This window comes from Phyllostomus hastatus, unplaced genomic scaffold (assembly GCF_019186645.2).
Source record: "Phyllostomus hastatus isolate PE091 unplaced genomic scaffold, TTU_PhHast_1.1 phas_scaffold_345, whole genome shotgun sequence".
In the NCBI taxonomy this organism is placed as follows: domain Eukaryota; kingdom Metazoa; phylum Chordata; class Mammalia; order Chiroptera; family Phyllostomidae; genus Phyllostomus; species Phyllostomus hastatus.
This window is the reverse complement of record NW_025334024.1, coordinates 6,836,452-6,855,023: the sequence shown is the minus strand read 5'-3', so window position 1 is coordinate 6,855,023 and position 18,572 is coordinate 6,836,452. Positions and strand designations below refer to the sequence as shown.

The 18,572-nt window shown below is 57.3% G+C and overlaps 1 protein-coding gene across 1 annotated transcript in view; it reads left to right on the top strand.

Annotated features, from left to right (window-relative positions):
* Window positions 1-17,913, top strand: part of LOC123806167 (c-Maf inducing protein) — a 227,111-nt gene extending 209,198 nt beyond the window's left edge. Inside the window, exons 11-21 of the mRNA XM_045819202.1 lie at window positions 1,851-1,916; window positions 3,139-3,165; window positions 3,449-3,497; window positions 6,540-6,647; window positions 9,091-9,207; window positions 10,748-10,888; window positions 11,633-11,680; window positions 12,728-12,874; window positions 13,672-13,777; window positions 15,153-15,223; window positions 17,728-17,913. Coding sequence (XP_045675158.1) covers window positions 1,851-1,916; window positions 3,139-3,165; window positions 3,449-3,497; window positions 6,540-6,647; window positions 9,091-9,207; window positions 10,748-10,888; window positions 11,633-11,680; window positions 12,728-12,874; window positions 13,672-13,777; window positions 15,153-15,223; window positions 17,728-17,781 — 934 coding nt within the window. The 3' untranslated portion in view covers window positions 17,782-17,913. The remainder of the gene's footprint in view (window positions 1-1,850; window positions 1,917-3,138; window positions 3,166-3,448; window positions 3,498-6,539; window positions 6,648-9,090; window positions 9,208-10,747; window positions 10,889-11,632; window positions 11,681-12,727; window positions 12,875-13,671; window positions 13,778-15,152; window positions 15,224-17,727) is intronic.
* The last annotated feature ends 659 nt before the right edge of the window (window positions 17,914-18,572 follow it).

Genomic DNA, 18,572 nt, shown 5'->3' with positions numbered 1-18,572 from the left:
TGGATTCCGAAGGCTGCTGCTTTATCACCATGTATTTGGAGGAAGGTAGGGTAGAAAGCTCTCACCCAGGAGTTATCTGAGCTGTCCATTGTTGACAGAGGCGAATGTGGGTTCTGGGCGTGGAAAGATTCTGCCTACTCTTTGTTGGCCTAAAACACAGACGGACATATGGCACATCAACATGTGCAGTATGTTGGGAGAACAATTAGGTATGTCAAGAAAACTCCTTGGGCAGGGAGTGAAGAGCAGGGGGCTTAAGGGTACCAGATGATGAAAGGAAGCTTGAGAAACACTGAATTCTAAACATGAAGGGATTCTGGGGCCACGGGACCGAGAATCAGGAGTGTGGGTGGGCCTGGGGGTGTGTGCACACTCAGGGCCCGGGGAAGGCCTGTCTGGCCTCAGGCGGAGGCGCCCCATGTGGTCTCTCCCGTTTCCTGACCCTCCTGGCTTCTCGGGGCTGCCAGCAGGAGGCGTCGCTTCTTTACGAAGCTGCGATGGTGGGAGCGGGGAGCAGCCCTGCTGACTCCACAGCAGCCTCCAGAAGCTGGTGCTGCCCTCCCTGGGACCTTCTAGTGGCACAGCTCTGGTCACCCTGGCCACTTACTTAACCACGTCTCGCCTGTCAAGGGACTCCTGTCTGCCGTGGGGCCGATTCCGTGAGCTAGCAGGTCCCAGCACACAGTGGGTGCTCAGCAAATCGCAGCTGGTTCCTCATGAGCCGTTGCTGTGTTGGCCTCGGTTTCCTCATCTGTGAAGTGAGGCCACTCCTATAATCATACTCTGTAATGATACTATATTAATCATATAAATATGGAATAATCATAATCTTCATTGTGAAGAGTAAATGAGCAGGGATAAAGCTCTTAGCATGATGCAGAGTGCATGTGCACCATGCTGACAAAACTGTAGCTGCTTGCTCTTATTTTTCCAGTAGTATTGTTATTACCATTGGTGTTACTACTGCCATTAGCAGTGATTGTAAAGGAAAGCTGTTGTCTGGACACAGAATACAGGTGTCCAGTAACTCAGAAGGATTGGCCCAAACTATTTTACAGAGGAGGAGCCTGTAATTTTTATTTTTTGCGAATCAATCAGTTCTGGTCACTGAGACATGAGAATGGCCTTGCGTTCCCAACCTGACCCCCTTAGTATTAGCCTGCTCGGGTTCCCATAGCAAAATGACATGGGCTTAGACAACAGAAGGGTATTTTCTGGACATGGAGCTGTGAAATCAGGTGCGGGCGGGGCTGGTTTCCACAGACTGTTCTCTTCGGCCCGTGGACGGCCGTATTCTCTCTGTGTTCGCACATGGTTGTCCCTTTGAGTGTGTCTGTGTCCTGATCTCCTCTTCGCAGAAGGGCGCCGGTCACAGCCGATCAGCCCGTACCCACGTGACCTCTTTTCTCCTTAATCACCTCTTCACAGGCCCTCTCCAAACCCAGTCCCATTGTGAGGCACCGGGGTATTAGGATTTCAGTATATGAATGTGGGGGGGTGGCCGACACATTTCAGCCCATAACAGCCCTGATGGTTCAAAGGATGGAAGGAACGGTGACCCCCATAGCCTGGGTCCAGAGGCTAGGAGGGGTGAAATTCTGGGAAGCCGGGTGCCAGCCCCTTCAGTTGCCACTCGGAAGTCTCGGGGCAGATTCTGCCTGTCAGGCCTCACGGCCGCACCGTCAGCATCAGCGACTTGTCCTCCCAGCTGCCTGGGCATGGAGATGGTTAGAGCAGAGCTGGTGCCGCATGAGTCTCTGACAGACTCTTGCCCCGTCTTCGGCCACCGTGACAGCCCGCTGCGCACCACTCCTTGTCCGGACCAGCCTGACGTCCCCTTCTCTTTCTAGGTCGGACTACGATGACTGGAGACCGTCTCTGGCCAGCTTGCTTCAACCCATTCCATTCCCCAAAGAGTAAGTCCCACCTGTGCTTCTGACCTGTGAGAAAACCTCAGTCACCCAAGTCCTCAGCAGGGGACCAGCCACGCCACAGGATGCACCGGGAACCCCAGGGACGACGGCGGGAGGTGGAGATTGGTTCTCAGCTCTGGGACCCCTGGGGGGCACCCCCCTCTGAAAAATGGGGAAACCACCTCGTTGCATCCTTAGGGTCCACTGAGCTGAGAATGCAGGCAGAGCCATTAGTGGTTTTTATTACGTACCAGGTGGGGACAGAATACCTACCTCTGCTCTGCCCGAGGCTGCGATAAAAAAAAAAATGCATGTGGAACCACTCCATATGTCCTACAGTGTATGCTGAAAGCTGTCTTATTACGTCCATTATGATGATCATTAGCTCATGTTCCCCAGCGAGCTGGCCAGAAATGGGCCTTTTGTCTCTCTCTTGCCAGCCCTTACCCCAGTACTGAGTTCATCACAGCCAAACAGGGAGGAATCTGCCGGGTGGATAATGGCCTGAGGAGGTTTGTCTAAACCCAGCCCTAAAATGCCTCCAGGTCTCTATTTTAATCGATGTGAAGAAGCCAGGCCTCAGGAGGCAGCTGGGGCTCTCGCAGGAGCCCATTAACGAGCCCGTGTTTATGAAATGTGGCTCTCTGAGGGGGACATTACACTCAGTAATTGCCCCATTTGCTGGCTTGGCTGGTCCCTGGGGCCCCCAGGACCCGAGACCGGAGAAATCTGACTCCTGAGAGCTGCTGCCGTCTCCAAGGAGCGGTGGTGTCATTGGCTGCACCACAGCCCTGGGGACCCTTGACGGTGGGCCCATGATGCAATTCACTTGGAGGATCGTCTCTGAATGTCGCCCTGATGTGCAGCCTTAATTAGTGTGGCTGTACCTTAATTGTGGAACAATTAACGAACACACCTGGGTCCCTGGTGACCACGTGCAGGCACAGATGGTCACGCACATCCAGTTAGCGCTGCCTCTCCTGTTTACAGGTGAGGGCCCTGGGGTGGTTTGGGAGTGTGGCGGCTCAGTCCACTCACTCATCAAAGGAGGCCTTCGTTTTGCAGCTTCAAGTGGGGATAAAATGTCAGCGGTTTGTTCTCAGCTTCCTCTTCGTTCTTCAAGTCAGACACAAAGCCTAGCCACCCCCAGAGGAAGACCTCTGGGCCCTTGTGCTGTTTCAAAAGCACCCCACTAACGGCACTCTTCCCTTTGTGTTTGTTACAGAGCTCTCGCACACGAGAAGTTCACCAAGTGAGTATTTAGGCAACGCCCTCGTTACCTTCTTCCACTGCAGATGTCCTCTGTCCTGAGGTCATCCCCCTCGGCCAGCCCTCCTTCTGGCCGTTGCCTGTCCCGTGCATTCTGGGAGGCGGCGATGGCTCCTCTGGGAAGTTCTCCTGCCATACATGTCCAGGCCCGTCCGGGGGTTTCCTCATCCTGCCAGCTCAGCCGGCTCCCCTCCCCTCGGCCCCCTCTCCTGGTCCACCCAGGCCAGGCCCCGGGGAATGACTCTGTCCCCTCCCATCTCTTTCAGGGAACTGAAGTATGTGATTCAGAGGTTCGCTGAAGACCCACGACAAGAGGTGAGGCCTTTCTCCTCGAAGCCCACTGTCAGGGCTTCTGCAGGACCCATGTGGGCCTCTCTGTGGCTCTGCCAGGGCCTCCTGGTCACCCACGGTGTCCAAAACAGTTTACAAAGGCTCCTTGCCTTGTGCATAAACAGCCCCGCCCGAGCCTGGGCCTGGCCCATGATGTCAGTGTTTTACTGTAAACTCGGGCTCACCAGAGGTGGTTTCCCCTGGCTGGCAGCTTCTTGGATTCCAAGCCGAGTTGGGGCAGGCAGGCACAGGGTCTCTGCGGGCTCTGAGAGACACTGGACTCTCCGGGGTCTTGCTGTTCTGAGAACCAGCAAGGAAGAGTCTGAGGTGGGCTTTGTTTGCGAGCAGCGTGGTTGAGAGCCTCTCTAGGGGGTTCCGCTGTCCGGCAAACAGCTGTCAGCTGCTCCCCGTTGCGTCAGGGTAACTGTCACGTGCTCACCCTGTGTTGGGCATGCACGTCTCCTCATGTAACCCTCATGCATAACCCCGAGTAGGTTCTGGTTATCCCCATCGTACATGAGAATTCCCCTCCTTTCAGTTAAGAAAACTGAAGTTGACTTTCATCCCCAGGGTCACACAGCTGGTACATGGTGAGGCAGGATGTGAACCCAGGGAGTCTGGCTGTAGAGCCTCAGCAGTAACCAGCTCTGCTGCAGCAGGCACACTGGGCCAGGCAGGGCTGCGGAGAAAGCAGGATGCTGGCGCCACCCTGAGAAGCTCAGGCCCCCTCCTCTGTGCACATGGTTCCTGGTTGTGGGGTGGTCTCTTCCTCTGTGCACATGGTTCCTGGTTGTGGGGTGGTCTCTTCCTCTGTGCACATGGTTCCTGGTTGTGGGTGGTCTAGCTCCTCTGTGCACATGGTTCCTGGTTGTGGGTGGTCTCTTCTTCTGTGCACATGGTTCCTGGTCGTGGGGTGGTCTCTTCCTCTGTGCACATGGTTCCTGGATGTGGGTGGTCTCTTCTTCTGTGCACATGGTTCCTGGATGTGGGTGGTCTCTTCCTCTGTGCACATGGTTCCTGGTCATGGGGTGGTCTGTCTTCTCTGTGCACATGGTTCCTGGTCGTGGGGTGGTCTCTTCCTCTGTGCACATGGTTCCTGGATGTGGGGTGGTCTCTTCCTCTGTGCACATGGTTCCTGGATGTGGGGTGGTCTCTTTCTCTCTGCACATGGTTCCTGGATATGGGTGGTCTGTCTCCTCTATGCACATGGTTCCTGGATGTGGGGTGGTCTCTTTCTCTGTGCACATGGTTCCTGGATGTGGGGTGGTCTCTTTGTGCAAATGGTTGGTCTCTGGGGTGGTCTTTTCCTCTGTGCACATGGTTCCTGGATGTGGGTGGTCTGTCTCCTGTATGCACATGGGTTCTGGGATATGAGATGGTCTAGCCCCAGGGCCGGGGGGGAGCACCAACCAAGCAGAACTGGAGGATAAGGATGAGCAGAGGAAGGAGCGAGTTATTCTCCATGAAGCCAGAATACATTCTCTTCAGGCCATGCTGTAAAGCCTCGTTCTAGGAGGATCAGAAGGATCTAGTTCTAAAACACCATGATTGTAAACCCTGACTCCAAAAGTGGTTCTCAGGCTTGATAGGAAAAAAGCAGAACTGGCGGATGGAAGCTTCTAACTGGTGGCGACCAGTGATGGTCTCCATTGTTCTCAGGATTCTCAGAATTCCCCTGGAAAGTGAGCCTTTATTTCAGATACAAACTTTGAAGGTCGAAGAATAAAAGTGGCACCAGCTGCTTCCCAGAACAGAGAGGCAGAGCCAAGTGCTGGGAGGGAAATTTCCGAGCCAGGGTAACACCCGTGGGCCCAGGGGGCTGCTGAGAGCGGAGCCCCCGCCCAGTGGCGCCTCGCCCTCCTCCTGCTGGCCACCTCCTTTGATTTCCTCTCCAGTTTCTCTTCCTCTCCCCCGCTTCACTCTCCGTTCCTGCTCTCTACCTCCTAAATGAAGCCAGAGTTGTTTTCTTATAAATTCTTTACTGTATCTGGCAAGTAGAGTTTCATACTCCTGGTTCCTTGCTTCTTTGAAGCCAATAACATTTGACATTCTTCCAGCGCAGGGGAAAATCAAAGCCCCACGGCCTGTCTTCTGTTTACTCGTGTGTGGGTTGTGATCAATTGAGTATCTGTGAGTGAGTGACTCTTGGCAGCAAGCTGTCCTTCACTCCTAAAGGAAATGATGGGGCACTTCTCTCAGCTTTCTTCTGAGGATGGGGAGGAGGAGAGGAAAATAGAGGCCTTTGTTTCTCTCCCTCTCTCTTTCCCTCTCTATGCAGTTACAGCAGCGGCCTGGGTGGGTGTGGAACTGTTCCTCCCAAACACGCACCCGTGTTTGCACACATGCACACCCACGCCCAGCCATGCTGACACATGTAGCTCTGGGAAGGGGGGTGACAGCCACAGTGAGACCTATGCTTTGGGCACTAAAATTCCCCCCACCCTGGAGAGAGCCCTTTCTAGGGAGGGGCACAGAGACCCAGAAGGAGGTGCAGATGGGGCCTACTAAGGGGGTGGCAGAGTCCCAGCAAAGGGACAGCACCAGTGAGGGTGAAGTAGCGAAGTCAGGGAGGAAGACAGAAGAGGAGAAGTGAGGGTCAGTCATGGGGGAAGCAAATACCCACAGAATGAATGGTGGGGCAGAGACGGAGACAGAGAGAAGGACAGAGAAGAGAGAAGAAAGAGGTACCTCTCAACATCCCCCCAAAGGCACAAGAGAAAAGGGGGCTGAGTCTGAGCAGTTGCTTCCAGCCTCTCTCGCTCCTGACTTGGCCACAGAATTTTCAGGGCTGGGCCCTCTGTCCCACAGGGCAGGTGCTGGTGGCTGGAGCCCCTCAGGTGTGGATACCAGGTTTTGCAAAGCACCTTCCATGGTTTTCAGTGGAAGGCTGGCATCACTAGACTAAACAGAGTTAAACGAGTTTAACTGTGGGACTCGCCCGAGCCTTTCTCGCTGCGTGTCCGGATTACAGGTCGCCGTTTCGGAGGGTCTGAGAGGCCCTGACCTGTGTGCCTTTCCTCTGCACAGGTGCACTCCTGCCTGCTGAGTGTGCGGGCCGGCAAGGACGGCTGGTTCCAGCTCTACAGCCCCGGAGGGGTGGCCTGCGATGATGACGGGGAGCTGTTCGCCAGCATGGTACGTGGGGTGGGACCCTCAGCAGGGGCGTCAGGCACCAGGGCCGCCTCTCCTCACTGTGAGGGAGAGCGGTCCCGAGCCACTGTGGCCAGCCTGGGAGTTTCCAGGCTCAAGTGACGCTGCCGATGAAGACAGCAGGGATGATGTCCGCGATGTCACTCTCTCGTTTCTTACCGGAGCAGGCACCGAGCCGAGGCCTGAATTCCCTCTCAGTCTCACTCAGCAATGTGAGGAGGTGACACTGTCCCTCTGGTTTACAGACGAAGTGGCTGCAGACTGGGGTGTTCACTGTCTGAGCTCCCACGGCCCGTTGTAGTGGCAACGTGAGGTCCAAGGGACTGCGTGCCTAATGTGCCCAGGGATTCTGGGGGCGCAGCGGAGCCACTGCTCCTCTCAGCCTCGACGTGAGCAGCCCAGGTCAGGGTGCTCGTCCCACTGGGGGGGGGGTGAGGGATGTTGAGTCACCAAACCGTTATCTGCACCCATGGTGACTTCGCACTTTCTTCGTTCACTGTGTCAAACACTCACGGGCACTGTTAATCTCCACAGCAACCCTGTCCCTTCATTACATCCTTGTCGGAGTATTTCCAGAGAGATGCAAAGGCTTGCCTGAGGCCACACAGGACTTCTGCCTCCTAGCCCCTCCTTTGACCCAGGCCCAGGCTGTCTGGAGCCGGCCACTTCTTCCCGTAGCAGAGTGCCTGTCTCCCGAAAGGGGCTCAGACTCCCATCTCCCAAGCCAGGTGCTCTTCTGGGTGGCCGGCGACCTCAGGTATCTCACCTGCTGACAAAACCAACTCAGTTCCGCAGTCACGTCTCTTCTCAAGCCCGAGGAAGCAAGAATGCCAGCCAGGCCTGGTTCAGATCACAGCTCTGCTACAAACTAGGTTGTTGACCTTGGGCTGGTAACCTGCCTCTCTGGGCCCCATTTCCACAGCTGTCACACAGGGAATGTAGTGTTGGCTCCTTGGGGTTCCCGTGGGGATTGCGCGTGACGGTAGATGCAGGGTCGGGTCTGGCACACGTCAGTGCTCGGAAGTGACGGCCGTGGTTATTCTCATCGCTGCCATGTGGCCATTCAGCGGGGTGAGCTGCTCATGGAGCTCTCCACAGTGAACTTAGCGGTGTTGTTTCTGCAGTGACGACACATTGAGGCACTGCTGTGGAACCTTTCTTGAAAAGGGGCTTATTTTTAGGTCCTGTTTCTTACGCACTCGCTCTCCACTCCTCACCTGCCTCCTGACAGCCCCTTCTGAGTGCCCTGTGCATCCCGGAAGTGCAGGCCTTGCCTGCCTGCACCTACTCTCCCACCTCTCCCAGCTCCTCTGACGTCACAGCTTCACCATGGCAACGCCCAGTGGTCCCCCCAGCCGCTCTGTGAGAGACTTCAGGGAGCTGGCAGCCTCATAGCCAGAGGAACTGCATTTGTGCGCCAGAGTTGTTAATGATGGAGCAGAAAAAAGACACGTGGAAGGAAGGAAGGAAGGAAGGAAGGAAGGAAGCAGGCAGCCCCTGGGATGGCAGCACGTCATTTCCATGGGAATGTGTGGCAAGGAAGAGGTCCCCTTGATGAGGCCTCTGTTTCCAGCCACGGGTGGGCATTTGCTACTGTGTGAAGTAGGGGAGAGCAGAGGAGGAGCTGGGGCCCCCAGCTGTCGGGCTGTCTCCAGATTCCTGGAAGAAGCACAGTTACCGTAATGGCTGCCCCACATCTAACCCAGTATGGAGCAGAATTTGCCTATTGGATTTCTGGGGCTGGGGACCACTCAGAATACCTTTGGGCTTACCAAGGGCTGGGGGAGGGGAGACAGGGCCCCGTACCATCCCATGTCCTGTGAGGCCAGGCCCTGCTCCCTGAGCAAGGGCTGCCCAGGAGTGTCCACCAGGTTCAGCAGGACTGAGAACCCAGAGGGCCAGATGTCAGCAGAGTCCCAAAGGCAGCAGGGGGAGGGTTATTTTGTGGGGGAGGAGATGTATAAAATGTACATAATATAAAATTCACCATCTTAAACCCTCAGTGCACAGTTCAGCGGCATTGAGAACAGTGGCATTGCTCTGCGATTATCACCACCATCACCCATCCGCAGAACTTCCACCTTCACAAACTGAAACTGTCCCCACTAAGCACCACTGCCCCCTACCCGGTCCTGGCCCCTGCCATTCTCCTTTGTGTCTCTGAATCTGCTGCTCTGGGTCTGTCACATGAGAGCAGTCCTGCCGGATTTATTCTTTTGTCACTGGCCTACTTAGCACAACGTCCTCGAGGTTCATGCTCGTGGGAGCACGTCAGGGCAGGGTCTTTGGAGTCCCCCTGGGGGGCTGGTGGTCACGGCAGGTCTCTCTGTCCAGGCAGGGCATGGTCTGATCCGTGTCTTCTGGTTTCACAAACCTCCCTCACACGGGACGCAGGCCCACCCCTCACCTGGACCGTCTCTCCTCACAGGTGCACATCCTCATGGGCTCCTGTTACAAGACCAAAAAATTCCTGCTCTCCCTGGCAGAAAACAAGCTGGGACCCTGCATGCTCCTGGCGCTGAGGGGCAACCAGACCATGGTGGAGGTAAGGAGCTGGCCCGAGGCCCTGGTGGGCCGCTGGCTCACCCGGTCCCTGGGCCCTGTCGAGTGAGCACCAAGCCCAGAGCTGGTGCAGGAGCTGGGGACGTGGTAGTGGCCAAGGCAGGTGCGACCCCAGCCCTTCTGAGCCTGGCTGGAGGCCTTCACCAACCAGGTTTTTCAGTTTCATCTGGGATCTGCACTGTCCAAACGCTCAGGGGAGGTTACTATTCCGTTTGTCTGTGGCTGTGTAACAGACCGACCCAAATGGGGCCTTCAAACAATAATTCTCACTTATTTTGCTCATGGAGCTGTAGTGACTGGGCTCAGCTGCCCAGTTCTCACCCTGGGTCCCTTGTGGGGTCAGTCAGATGGGAGCTGGGCCAGGTCACCTCCAAGGCTTCTTCACTTGGGGGTCCAGCACTGGCCTGAGAGGACTCAGCCAGCGGGGCTCCCAGGCCTCTCTCCATGCAGCAGCCGGGGGAGTAGCTCTCCTGCCCACTAAGGAGCACACACTGGCCCCAGCCCCTCATGCCACCTCTCCCTGCCCCTCTGTCCCTCCCACCCCCAAGTTCCCAGAGCCACTGGGCAAAGAGAGGCCAGCCGGGAGCCACATCGCTTTCCCTAACTAGCCTCAGAAGTCAGGCAGCCTCACTGCCCCTTCCGCCTGATAGAACTCAGTCCCCCGGGCTGGTCTGTGGTCTAGGGGACAGGAGTAGATGTCTCCTGTCAGCGAGAAGAGCATCAAAGCACCAGAGGGTCCCGTGCAAGTGGAAGTAATGGTGGGACTTGAGATGGAGGAGGAGTTAGCAAGAGGCAGGAGCGGGGTCTTGCAGGCTGTGGGGACTGCACCCGCCAAGGCCCGCTGCCGGAGGCTTGGCAGAACAGGACAGGGGAGGTCGGGCGCTAGAACATAGTGAGTCCAGGGGTGAGAGGCTCGGGATGCAGGCGGACATGCGTGAAGAGCCTACTGGTGCCCAAAGGTCCTGGTGAGGAGTTTAGCGTTTAGTCCATGTGCTCATCCTGAGTGCCTTGTTGGGGGACTTCCAGGAGAGGCGTGAGCAGGAGCGGTGGTGTGAGGGCTGGGCTGGCTCTTCTGGGCAAATGAAAAAGGAAAGGGGATCTCCTGGGCAGGGCGGGCTGGGAAGGAGAGTGCGCCTCTGCAGCTGCCCGAGACCCTCCAGGAGGCAGCGCAGTGCACGTGTTCACCAGGCTCCAGTTCAGTGCCAGGCACTGAGGGATTGAAGGAGGTGTCTGTCTTCAGGCCCGGTCTGCATCGTTTCCACGTGTGTTTGCCAAAAGCCCGCTTGCCGTGTGCTCACCGGGGCGTACACCAGTGTTCCCTTTGTACAGATTCAGGAAGCAGGGGTGGGTGATTTGCACGATGTCACACAGCCAGAAATGCAGAGGCAAGGGAGTGGGGCTGCTGATTTTCAAAATAAGACCCGCAGGCCCCCTTTCCAGGGCATGTGGGGCTGCTGGATGGGCTGTTTGCCTCTACCCGGAGCCGCAGGCCGGTGATAACGTGCCTCCCATGCCCTCGGCAGATCCTGTGCTTGATGCTGGAGTACAACATCATCGACAACAACGACACACAGCTGCAGATCATCTCAACCCTGGAGAGCACCGGCGTGGGGAAGCGCATGTATGAGCAGCTGTGTGAGCGGCAGCGGGAGCTGAAGGAGCTGGTGAGTCCGGGGCTGGCCAGCCAAGGCGAGCGGCTGGGACCATGGCACCTGTGGGGACCTCTGTCTCGCTGAGTCCCCTCTGAGATAGAACGAGGTCGTGATGAGCACCCACCACTTTCCAGATGATCAAAGATAGGCACAGAGAGGTCAGGTCAGTGGCCCGAAGTCACATGGCTTATTGAGGTCCTGGCCAGGACTACATCCTGTTTCACACCCAAAGCCACGGTCTGGGCCCGCCCGCCTGCCACACATCTGCACATCTCACTTTAGTGCATGAGGCCTGGACCTTCCATGCCAGCACATCTCTGTTCACATGCTCGCACAGCAGAACTGAAGAGGGGGAGTTCACGCCCCGGTCTTCTAAAGCAGCCCCTCAGCCACTGACTAAGGGGAGCAGGTCTGTGGACACTGCAGCTCCCCTACCATGCAGGAGGAGTCGCTCTGAGACATGACTCCTCTCCCACTTCCAAGAGGTCCCCAGAGGCAGCTGGGCTGAGAGCAAGACCTTCCATTAGTGGCCTTCATGGACTCACTTCCCCACTCCCCGGATTCCTGGGATCACCTCTGGAATGAACCACCTGTGCTCAAACCTTGCCTTGGGTCTGCCCCTGAGACCAAGGCCACTGTGCTGGCTTCTACAACCAAGAAACAAAAATGGAACCCTGCGTGGTGTTAATACCGGTGGGGGTACAGGGAGGAAACCTGGGAAAGGAGGGGTCATAATCAACCTGGTCTCTATTGCAGCAAAGGAAAGGCGGGCCCACCAGGCTAACACTGCCCTCCAAGTCCACAGTGAGTTGGTTTTGTTCTCTCTGCGGGGCCAGGTGGAGGGGTGCGGGTGGGTTGACCCTCCCTGCTGGGCATGGCACTGTCTGGGGGAGTGAATGGGGGAGGTGAACTAAAACCCCACAGTACTTGAACGGCCGGCTTTTTAAGGAGGAAACTGAGGTAATAGCTCATTAGTTAATAGCTAATTGGTAATGGTACATTGAGCATTTATGTACCAGATACTGTGTTAATTCCTTTATCTTCATAACAACCCACTCTAACCATCCCCATTTTGCAAAGGATCTTAGTTTCTTATATCCTGGTGCCCCACATCCTTGGCACAGGGCCTCTACCTCATGGTCTAAAAGAGGCTGCTCAAGCTCCAGCCATCTAGTCTGCATACCAGCCAGCTGGAAGAAGGAAGAGGCAAAGATGAATATGACCCTTCCCTTTAAGGACCTTCATGGAAGTTCCACTCAACACATGTACTTAATATATCCTTGCCCAGATTTAGCACATGGCCCCAGCCAGCTGAAAAAATAGCCTTAATTGAGGACAACCAGGTGGCATCTATAACCCAAGAATTCTGTCACTGAGATGGAAGGGAAAATGGATCTTCACCTCAACAGCCTCACAGTCTAGGGCTAGATGTTCATCAGCCTCCACAGTCCTGAGAGTCCAGGGGGTGCCACGTGTTCCCACATGGGAAATGGGTACAAGCTGCTGCCTGGGAGAGTGGGGTGTGTCTTTGCACACACACACACGCCTGTGGGAAGGACTTGGCCTTGGAACACCCCAGTTAGTGACTCAGGGTATGAGTCACAGCACTGAAGGCTCTTTCCTCCACCTGGCAGCTGCCACCCACAGGGACAGCCCCTCCCTCCCTGACACTGTTCTTGGCCCAGCCCACCAAGCCATGTCATCCCCTTAGCTCCTGGGGATTTGCCACCCCCTGAGACGGCTGTCTGTGGGGCAAGGGAAAGGAGATGGGGAGGGGGCGTGGGCTGGCTCACTCAGGGTCTTGGGGAGTTCCTGGCAGCCCCTAAGGCCCCGCCTGCCCTCTGTTTGCAGGATGCAGACTTGGCTCGTTTGCTGAGCTCTGGCTCCTTCGGAAACCTGGAGAACCTCAGTTTGGCCTTCACCAATGTAACCAGTGCCTGCGCTGAGCACCTCATCAAACTGCCTTCTCTCAAGCAGCTGAACCTGTGGTCCACTCAGGTACCTGTGGCCCGCTGTGCACGCTGCTCCCTGTGTTCTCTTCCGTGCACCCGTCTCCATGGCTGGCCTTTCTGTCCAGAGCCCACGGCCCTGTCACTGATTGCCACGCCCTTCCCTTGTTCAGTGGCCACTTCCAGAGGTCAGAGGGGGCCTGGAACTGTGTGAAGCCCAATGGCCCATCTCACAGTTGGAGCTGCTGAGGCCCAGGGCAGACACGTGCCAAGCAGTGCTGAAAGGCAGGGCCTCCTGTGCTTGTTGGCTACTGTGGGCCTCTTCCTTGCAGTAATGACCCCAGCACCACCACGCTTGCTGCCAGTGCTCAGTATTAATTGCGCTGTTAAGCGCTTAGCGTGGATACGCATGGGTGGTCTCCACTTCACACCTGTGATGCTTCGGCCCCACCGTTGCTCACACTTACAGAATAAAATGCGGCGTTCCCGTCAGTTTGCCTGCTGGGCCCAACCCTCTGTCCTCCCCTTGTCCTGCCCAGGGAAAGGCCACTTCACCTCCTGTTCACAGCCCACCTTGACAGGTGGCTAAACCAGCATGCAAGGGAGGGCCCCTGCCAGGCCCATGTCCCACCAGCAGAAGCTAGATTGGAACCCAGGTCTGGAGAGGCATTTGAGTCTTTGGAGAGAAGTGAGAACAGACCCTGAGACCAGGAGGGCTGTGGGCCTGCGAGCTGGGCTCTGCCCCCACCCTCCCCTCCAGAGCTGCCCCAGCCTTGAGGTCCTTTCCCTGGGTGCCTCGGGGGGCCAAGGTCAGCCTCCAGGGCTAAGAGTTTCTGTGCCCCACAGTTTGGAGACGCCGGCCTGCGCCTCCTGTCGGAACACCTCACCATGCTCCAGGTGCTGAACCTGTGCGAGACGCCTGTCACCGACGCTGGCCTGCTGGCCCTCAGCTGTGAGTACTGAAGGGACCGCCGGGGTGGGCGAGGCCCCTTTCCATCCATTCACTCCTTCCTTCACCTTGGCACCAGGCACCGTGCTGGGTGCTGGGATAGATGCATTCAGTCACAAGTGTTTATTGAGCACCTACTGTGTGCCTGGCACTATTCTCGGTGGTGGGAACAAAATGGGGGAGGAAATATCCCTGCCCTCATGGAGCTTAAACTTTAATGGAAAAACAAAAAATGAGTCCAGCCAAGCCTGTACCCTCCTGATTCTGTCATAGCCTCGAGGGACCAGGTTCAAGGCAAGTGCTCCAGGACATTGCTACTGTGCTCCCCGGTGCACCTGAGCCATCTCCTGAGAGCTGGTTAGAAGTGCAGGTTCTCAGGCCCTACCCCAGGCCTGCTGACTCAGGAACTGCTGTTTGAAACATGCCCGGGTGATTCCTGGCACATTCAAGTTTGAGAAGCGCAGCACTGATAGAAGGAGCCCCACAACAGTCACTCAAGGAGCCTTGAAATGACAATTTCTGAACCCAACCGCAAGCTACTGAACGAAAATCCTGGGCGACGTTGAGCCTGGGGGTCTGTATTTCCCGTGTCAGTCCCTCGGCTCAGACGGGAGGCCGTGGGCTCAGCTGGGAGGGATCGAGGAAGGCGCCCAGGGACGTGGTCAGATCTGAGTGTGGAAGGCAGATGCGTAGGAGTTGGCCAAGAGGGAGGCCTGCTGGACAGTGGCGGTGACTTCGACAAAGTCGTTGGCAAATTTGGGGTGGCTTTGCGGGGGCGGCAACGGGGTGCATGGAAGGCAGAGAGGGTGAGATTTGGAGCCGCTTCCTTGCCAGCGACACTGGAGTCACACCCTGTGGGTGGGGGCCCCCGGGGAACAGTGCAGGCTCCCGGGCCTCCCTCCGGCCTCTGGCATCGCGTCTCCGGGACTGAGACAGCACGTTCCTGTCTTTAACAGGTTCCCCGGACAACTCTTGATGCAAACAGTTTTTTGAGGCTTGCTTATGAGAAGCCTAGGGCTTGAATCAGTGTCCGGGGTTCCCTTGGAGGGAGGGGGAGGCCCACCCCATCAGGGATGATCTGGGGTGAGGCATCTTGAGTCCTGCGGGCATCTGGTCTGGGCCGTGGAGGGACACGCCAGAGGGACCAGAGAGATGGAGGCTCAGGGCAGGGCGAGAAGGAGGGCCCGGTTGAGACCCGCACACGCCTGAAGTAGACTTTCTGTACCGAGCGGCCCCCCAGCTGGGCCTCTTCCTCCCCATCTCCTAGGTAGGGACCTTGGCCTCTGCAGTCCATCCCCCGACTTGGCCGCCTCTCACCTGTAGCTGCCCCTCGTGGGGCCCCCCGACCTAATGACTGTGTCTGTCTGTCCTTGCCCAGCCATGAAGAGTCTCTGCAGTTTAAACATGAACAGCACCAAGCTCTCGGCTGACACCTATGAAGATCTGAAGGTAATTCATTCCATCCTTCTTTCCTTCCTTCCGCCAACACCCAGATAGGGGTGCTTTGGGCGCATGGAGGTCACTTTCCAGGAGGAAAGGCTGTTGGCTGTTAACACTAGCAGATAAGCCAGTAAAGACAAGACTGGCAGGTGGGAAGAAGCAATAAAGAGCCAAGCCAGCAGGGAGCTGGGGGACTGGAAGCAGGGGTGGCCTATTTGGCAAGGGAGGGCCGGGGCAGCCCCTGAGCTGAGACCCCAGAGTAAGAAGCCAAGGATGCAGGGGCAGGAGGAAGCACCTGTGCAGCAGTCCTAGGGCAGAAAGAGTGGCGAGAACTGATGGTAGCAAATGTGACTGGGACGTGAGAAAGAGCATAGACTGGGGCAGACCCTGGACTCCCACGTAGGTCCTAGAAGGACTCTGGAATTCATCCAGGTTCAGTGGAGAGCCTGAGCGTCTCTAAGCAGGGGAGTGAGTTATGCTGCGTAGAGCTTGTTCAGGCTGTTAGATGGAAAACAGATTCTCTGAGGGGGAGCAGGAGCAGGAGCAGGACTGGTGCAGCCGCACAGTGGGAGCCAGGCTGGAGAGGTGAAATCAGGGAAAGGAAGAGGCCATGGGTAGTGACTTTGGTCTTGGGAGTGGGGGATTAGAGGGACTGGGCTTTCAGCAGCCTCCTGCCACCCTGTCATCCTGGGCTCGGCACCAGTGCCCCAGAAGGGAGTGCACAGGGCAGCGGAGAGAGCCAGCACGCTGGGAAGGAAGGGCCGAGCCAGGAGCCACGGATGTGCCAGGAGCACGCCGGCACCTGCACACCCTGGGAGCTGCTTGGAGGGGCCCTTCTGGCAGCTCTGGGCTGAGGCCCACCTCAGGAAGGCCTCCTCCCCTGTCGTCTCCCACCTCCAGCTCAGCCAGACCTGCGGCCCGGGACTTGTTCCCTGGCAAAGCCTCTAGTCACTTGTGGAGTACCTACTGTGTGTCAGCCCCGTGCTGGGGACAGGGACACGGAGGTGCAGCTGGCTGATCTGTGGCCAGGAGGAAGCACAGCTAAGACCGGACAGGGCTTGGGGGCCAGCAGGGAAGAGGCAGCCAACTCCACTTACTGAGGCAGAAGGGTCTTCACAAAAGGGAGTCTTGAGGAGTTTTCCAGGCAGGCCAAAGGAGACAGCTGGGCACAAGGGACATGCAGAGGGGGGACCAGGGTACAGGATGGGCCAGGGCAGAGCCAGCCTGGGTGCCCAGCCACAGGGTTCAGAGCTCAGCACCATCACCTTCACTGGGGTGCTTGTCAGGAATGCCAATCCAGGGCCCCCCCAGACCTGCTGTGTCCAGATGGGCGTTTGAACACCACCCCGTGGGCCCCTGTGCCCCCAGAAGCTGGAGAAGCACTGTTTTTGAGCATCCCTGAGTTCAGCATGCCAGAGAACTACACGTTGCCGAGACCAAGCTGGAAGGGGCTGTAGTAAGCCACGTGGGAGGAAGTCACTTTCAGTGGGCATTTTATTGTCAGGCGTTTGGGAGACACGTGGTACTAGCTGGGCGATTCCGGCCAGTGACGCCCAGCCTCTGTGCGGCGGAGACTCGGGGAGGACTGGAGGCCGCCTGCCTCCAAGGAGGCCAGGTAGAGTGCCCAGCCCAGCCCAGCCCAGCCGGGGCTTCCTGGTTTCAAGAGAACCCGGGAATCTAGTTTCTCCTGTGTAGTCTCCTGCTTTTGAAAGGTTGGCCTAAATGTTTGTTACAGTGCTGTCCTGGTGATGGCAGGCCCCCTGCGTGGCTGTGCCCCGGCAGTGGGGGGCCACAGCAGAGCAGCAGTGAGGAACTGTGTGGGGGAGAAGAGCTCACTGGCCAGTGCGCAGGGAAGTGGAAAGTGGGGGGAGTAGAGGCGGCAGACCTGTCTGCAGCTTCTCCGCACAGAGCAGGCTCGTCAGGAAAAAGCCAACTGTTTATAAAAGGGGGAGGAGAGCAAGCACGACTGGGTGGCAGGGGCGGAGAGCAGGAAGCTGCCTTGAGGAACAGCAAGTGCGAGACCCTCCACCAACCCCCCAGCACCTGCAGCTGAAAGTGGCCCCACTTCATTCACCCTGTTTCTGAGGACGATGAGGAAACGAGCAATAGCATGAGTGAGACGAGCTAGCGCCCGTCTGTAAGCACGGGGCGTCGTGTCGTGTCGGGCAGGGCGCGGTGGGATCTCCGTGCCTTCAGTGTTTAATCCCTAGCGTAGTCCCGTGAGCCTGGGGTTGGACCTGGATTTGCTCCACAGATGAGGAAACCGAGCCTCCAAGAGGCTGTGGCGGGGGGGTGGTGTTGTGCCAGGCCCTGCAGCCAGCAGGTGGTCCAGATCCGCTCTGAGGCAGGGACGCGGGGTGCCCAGCGGCCTGCCTTCCCGGGGCCAGGGACATGCCAGCCGCTGTGTGTTCCTTCTGAAGTCGCCCGGACCTGGACTCCAGGGAGCAGCAGGGCGGGCCGGGGAGGGCCGGGCTGGGTTCCGGAAAGAACCGGATCCTCTTGCTCCCTCGCAGGCCAAGCTCCCCAACCTGAAGGAGGTGGACGTCCGCTACACGGAGGCCTGGTGAAGCCCCCTCGGCAGGAAGGAGTTGGCGCCGAGACACTCAACTCTTGACTAATTAGCCGTAGAGCGGCCGGTCCGGGGTCCCACCCGGCACCCTGGCTGCGAGATAGATGGGGGAGTCTTTCTGGGGGCAGAGGGCGCTGGGGGGGGGGGTGGGGAGGGGGTTCATAAGTACGCCCAGCCCCCGCCTAATTCTCTTAGCTTCATAATCGGAACCTTGACCTGATCTAAAATGGACTTTGTAGCAACCAGAGGAGCATCAGCGGGTCGGGGAGGGGATGGGTGGGGGGCTTGGGGAGGGGGGACCCTTTGTGGATTTTCTTTGCCTTTGTGTTTAATGCCATGTGGGGAAAGTCAACTCCGACGCCACCGTCACACGCGACCCGAGGGGCCTCCGGGGCCGAGAAGGACGCTTCCTTCCTCCGAGGCTCCCGCCGGGAGCTCCCTGCCGCCGGGACGAGAAGGTCCGGTCCCGTCATCCCGCCCACCCGTCCTGTGTCCTCGCCATTGCTATGCAAAGTGATTCTTGTTGTACATAAGATTTAAATAATGCGCCTATTTAAGAAATGTTGTCAAATTGCAGGTCTGGGACCTGCCTCTTATTTATGAAGTCTCTGACCCGCCCGCCCGCCCTCCTGCCCACCTGCCCGCCCGCCCGCCCCTGGCGTTTAGTACTGTATAAACCAGTCGGCTGTCGGGGGAGTGGTAGTAGTATTGTTATTTTTTTAAAGGAAACCGACAAAAAAAAGAACCTCCTTGGAAAATTAATTACTTTTTAAGTCATGGGTTCTATAT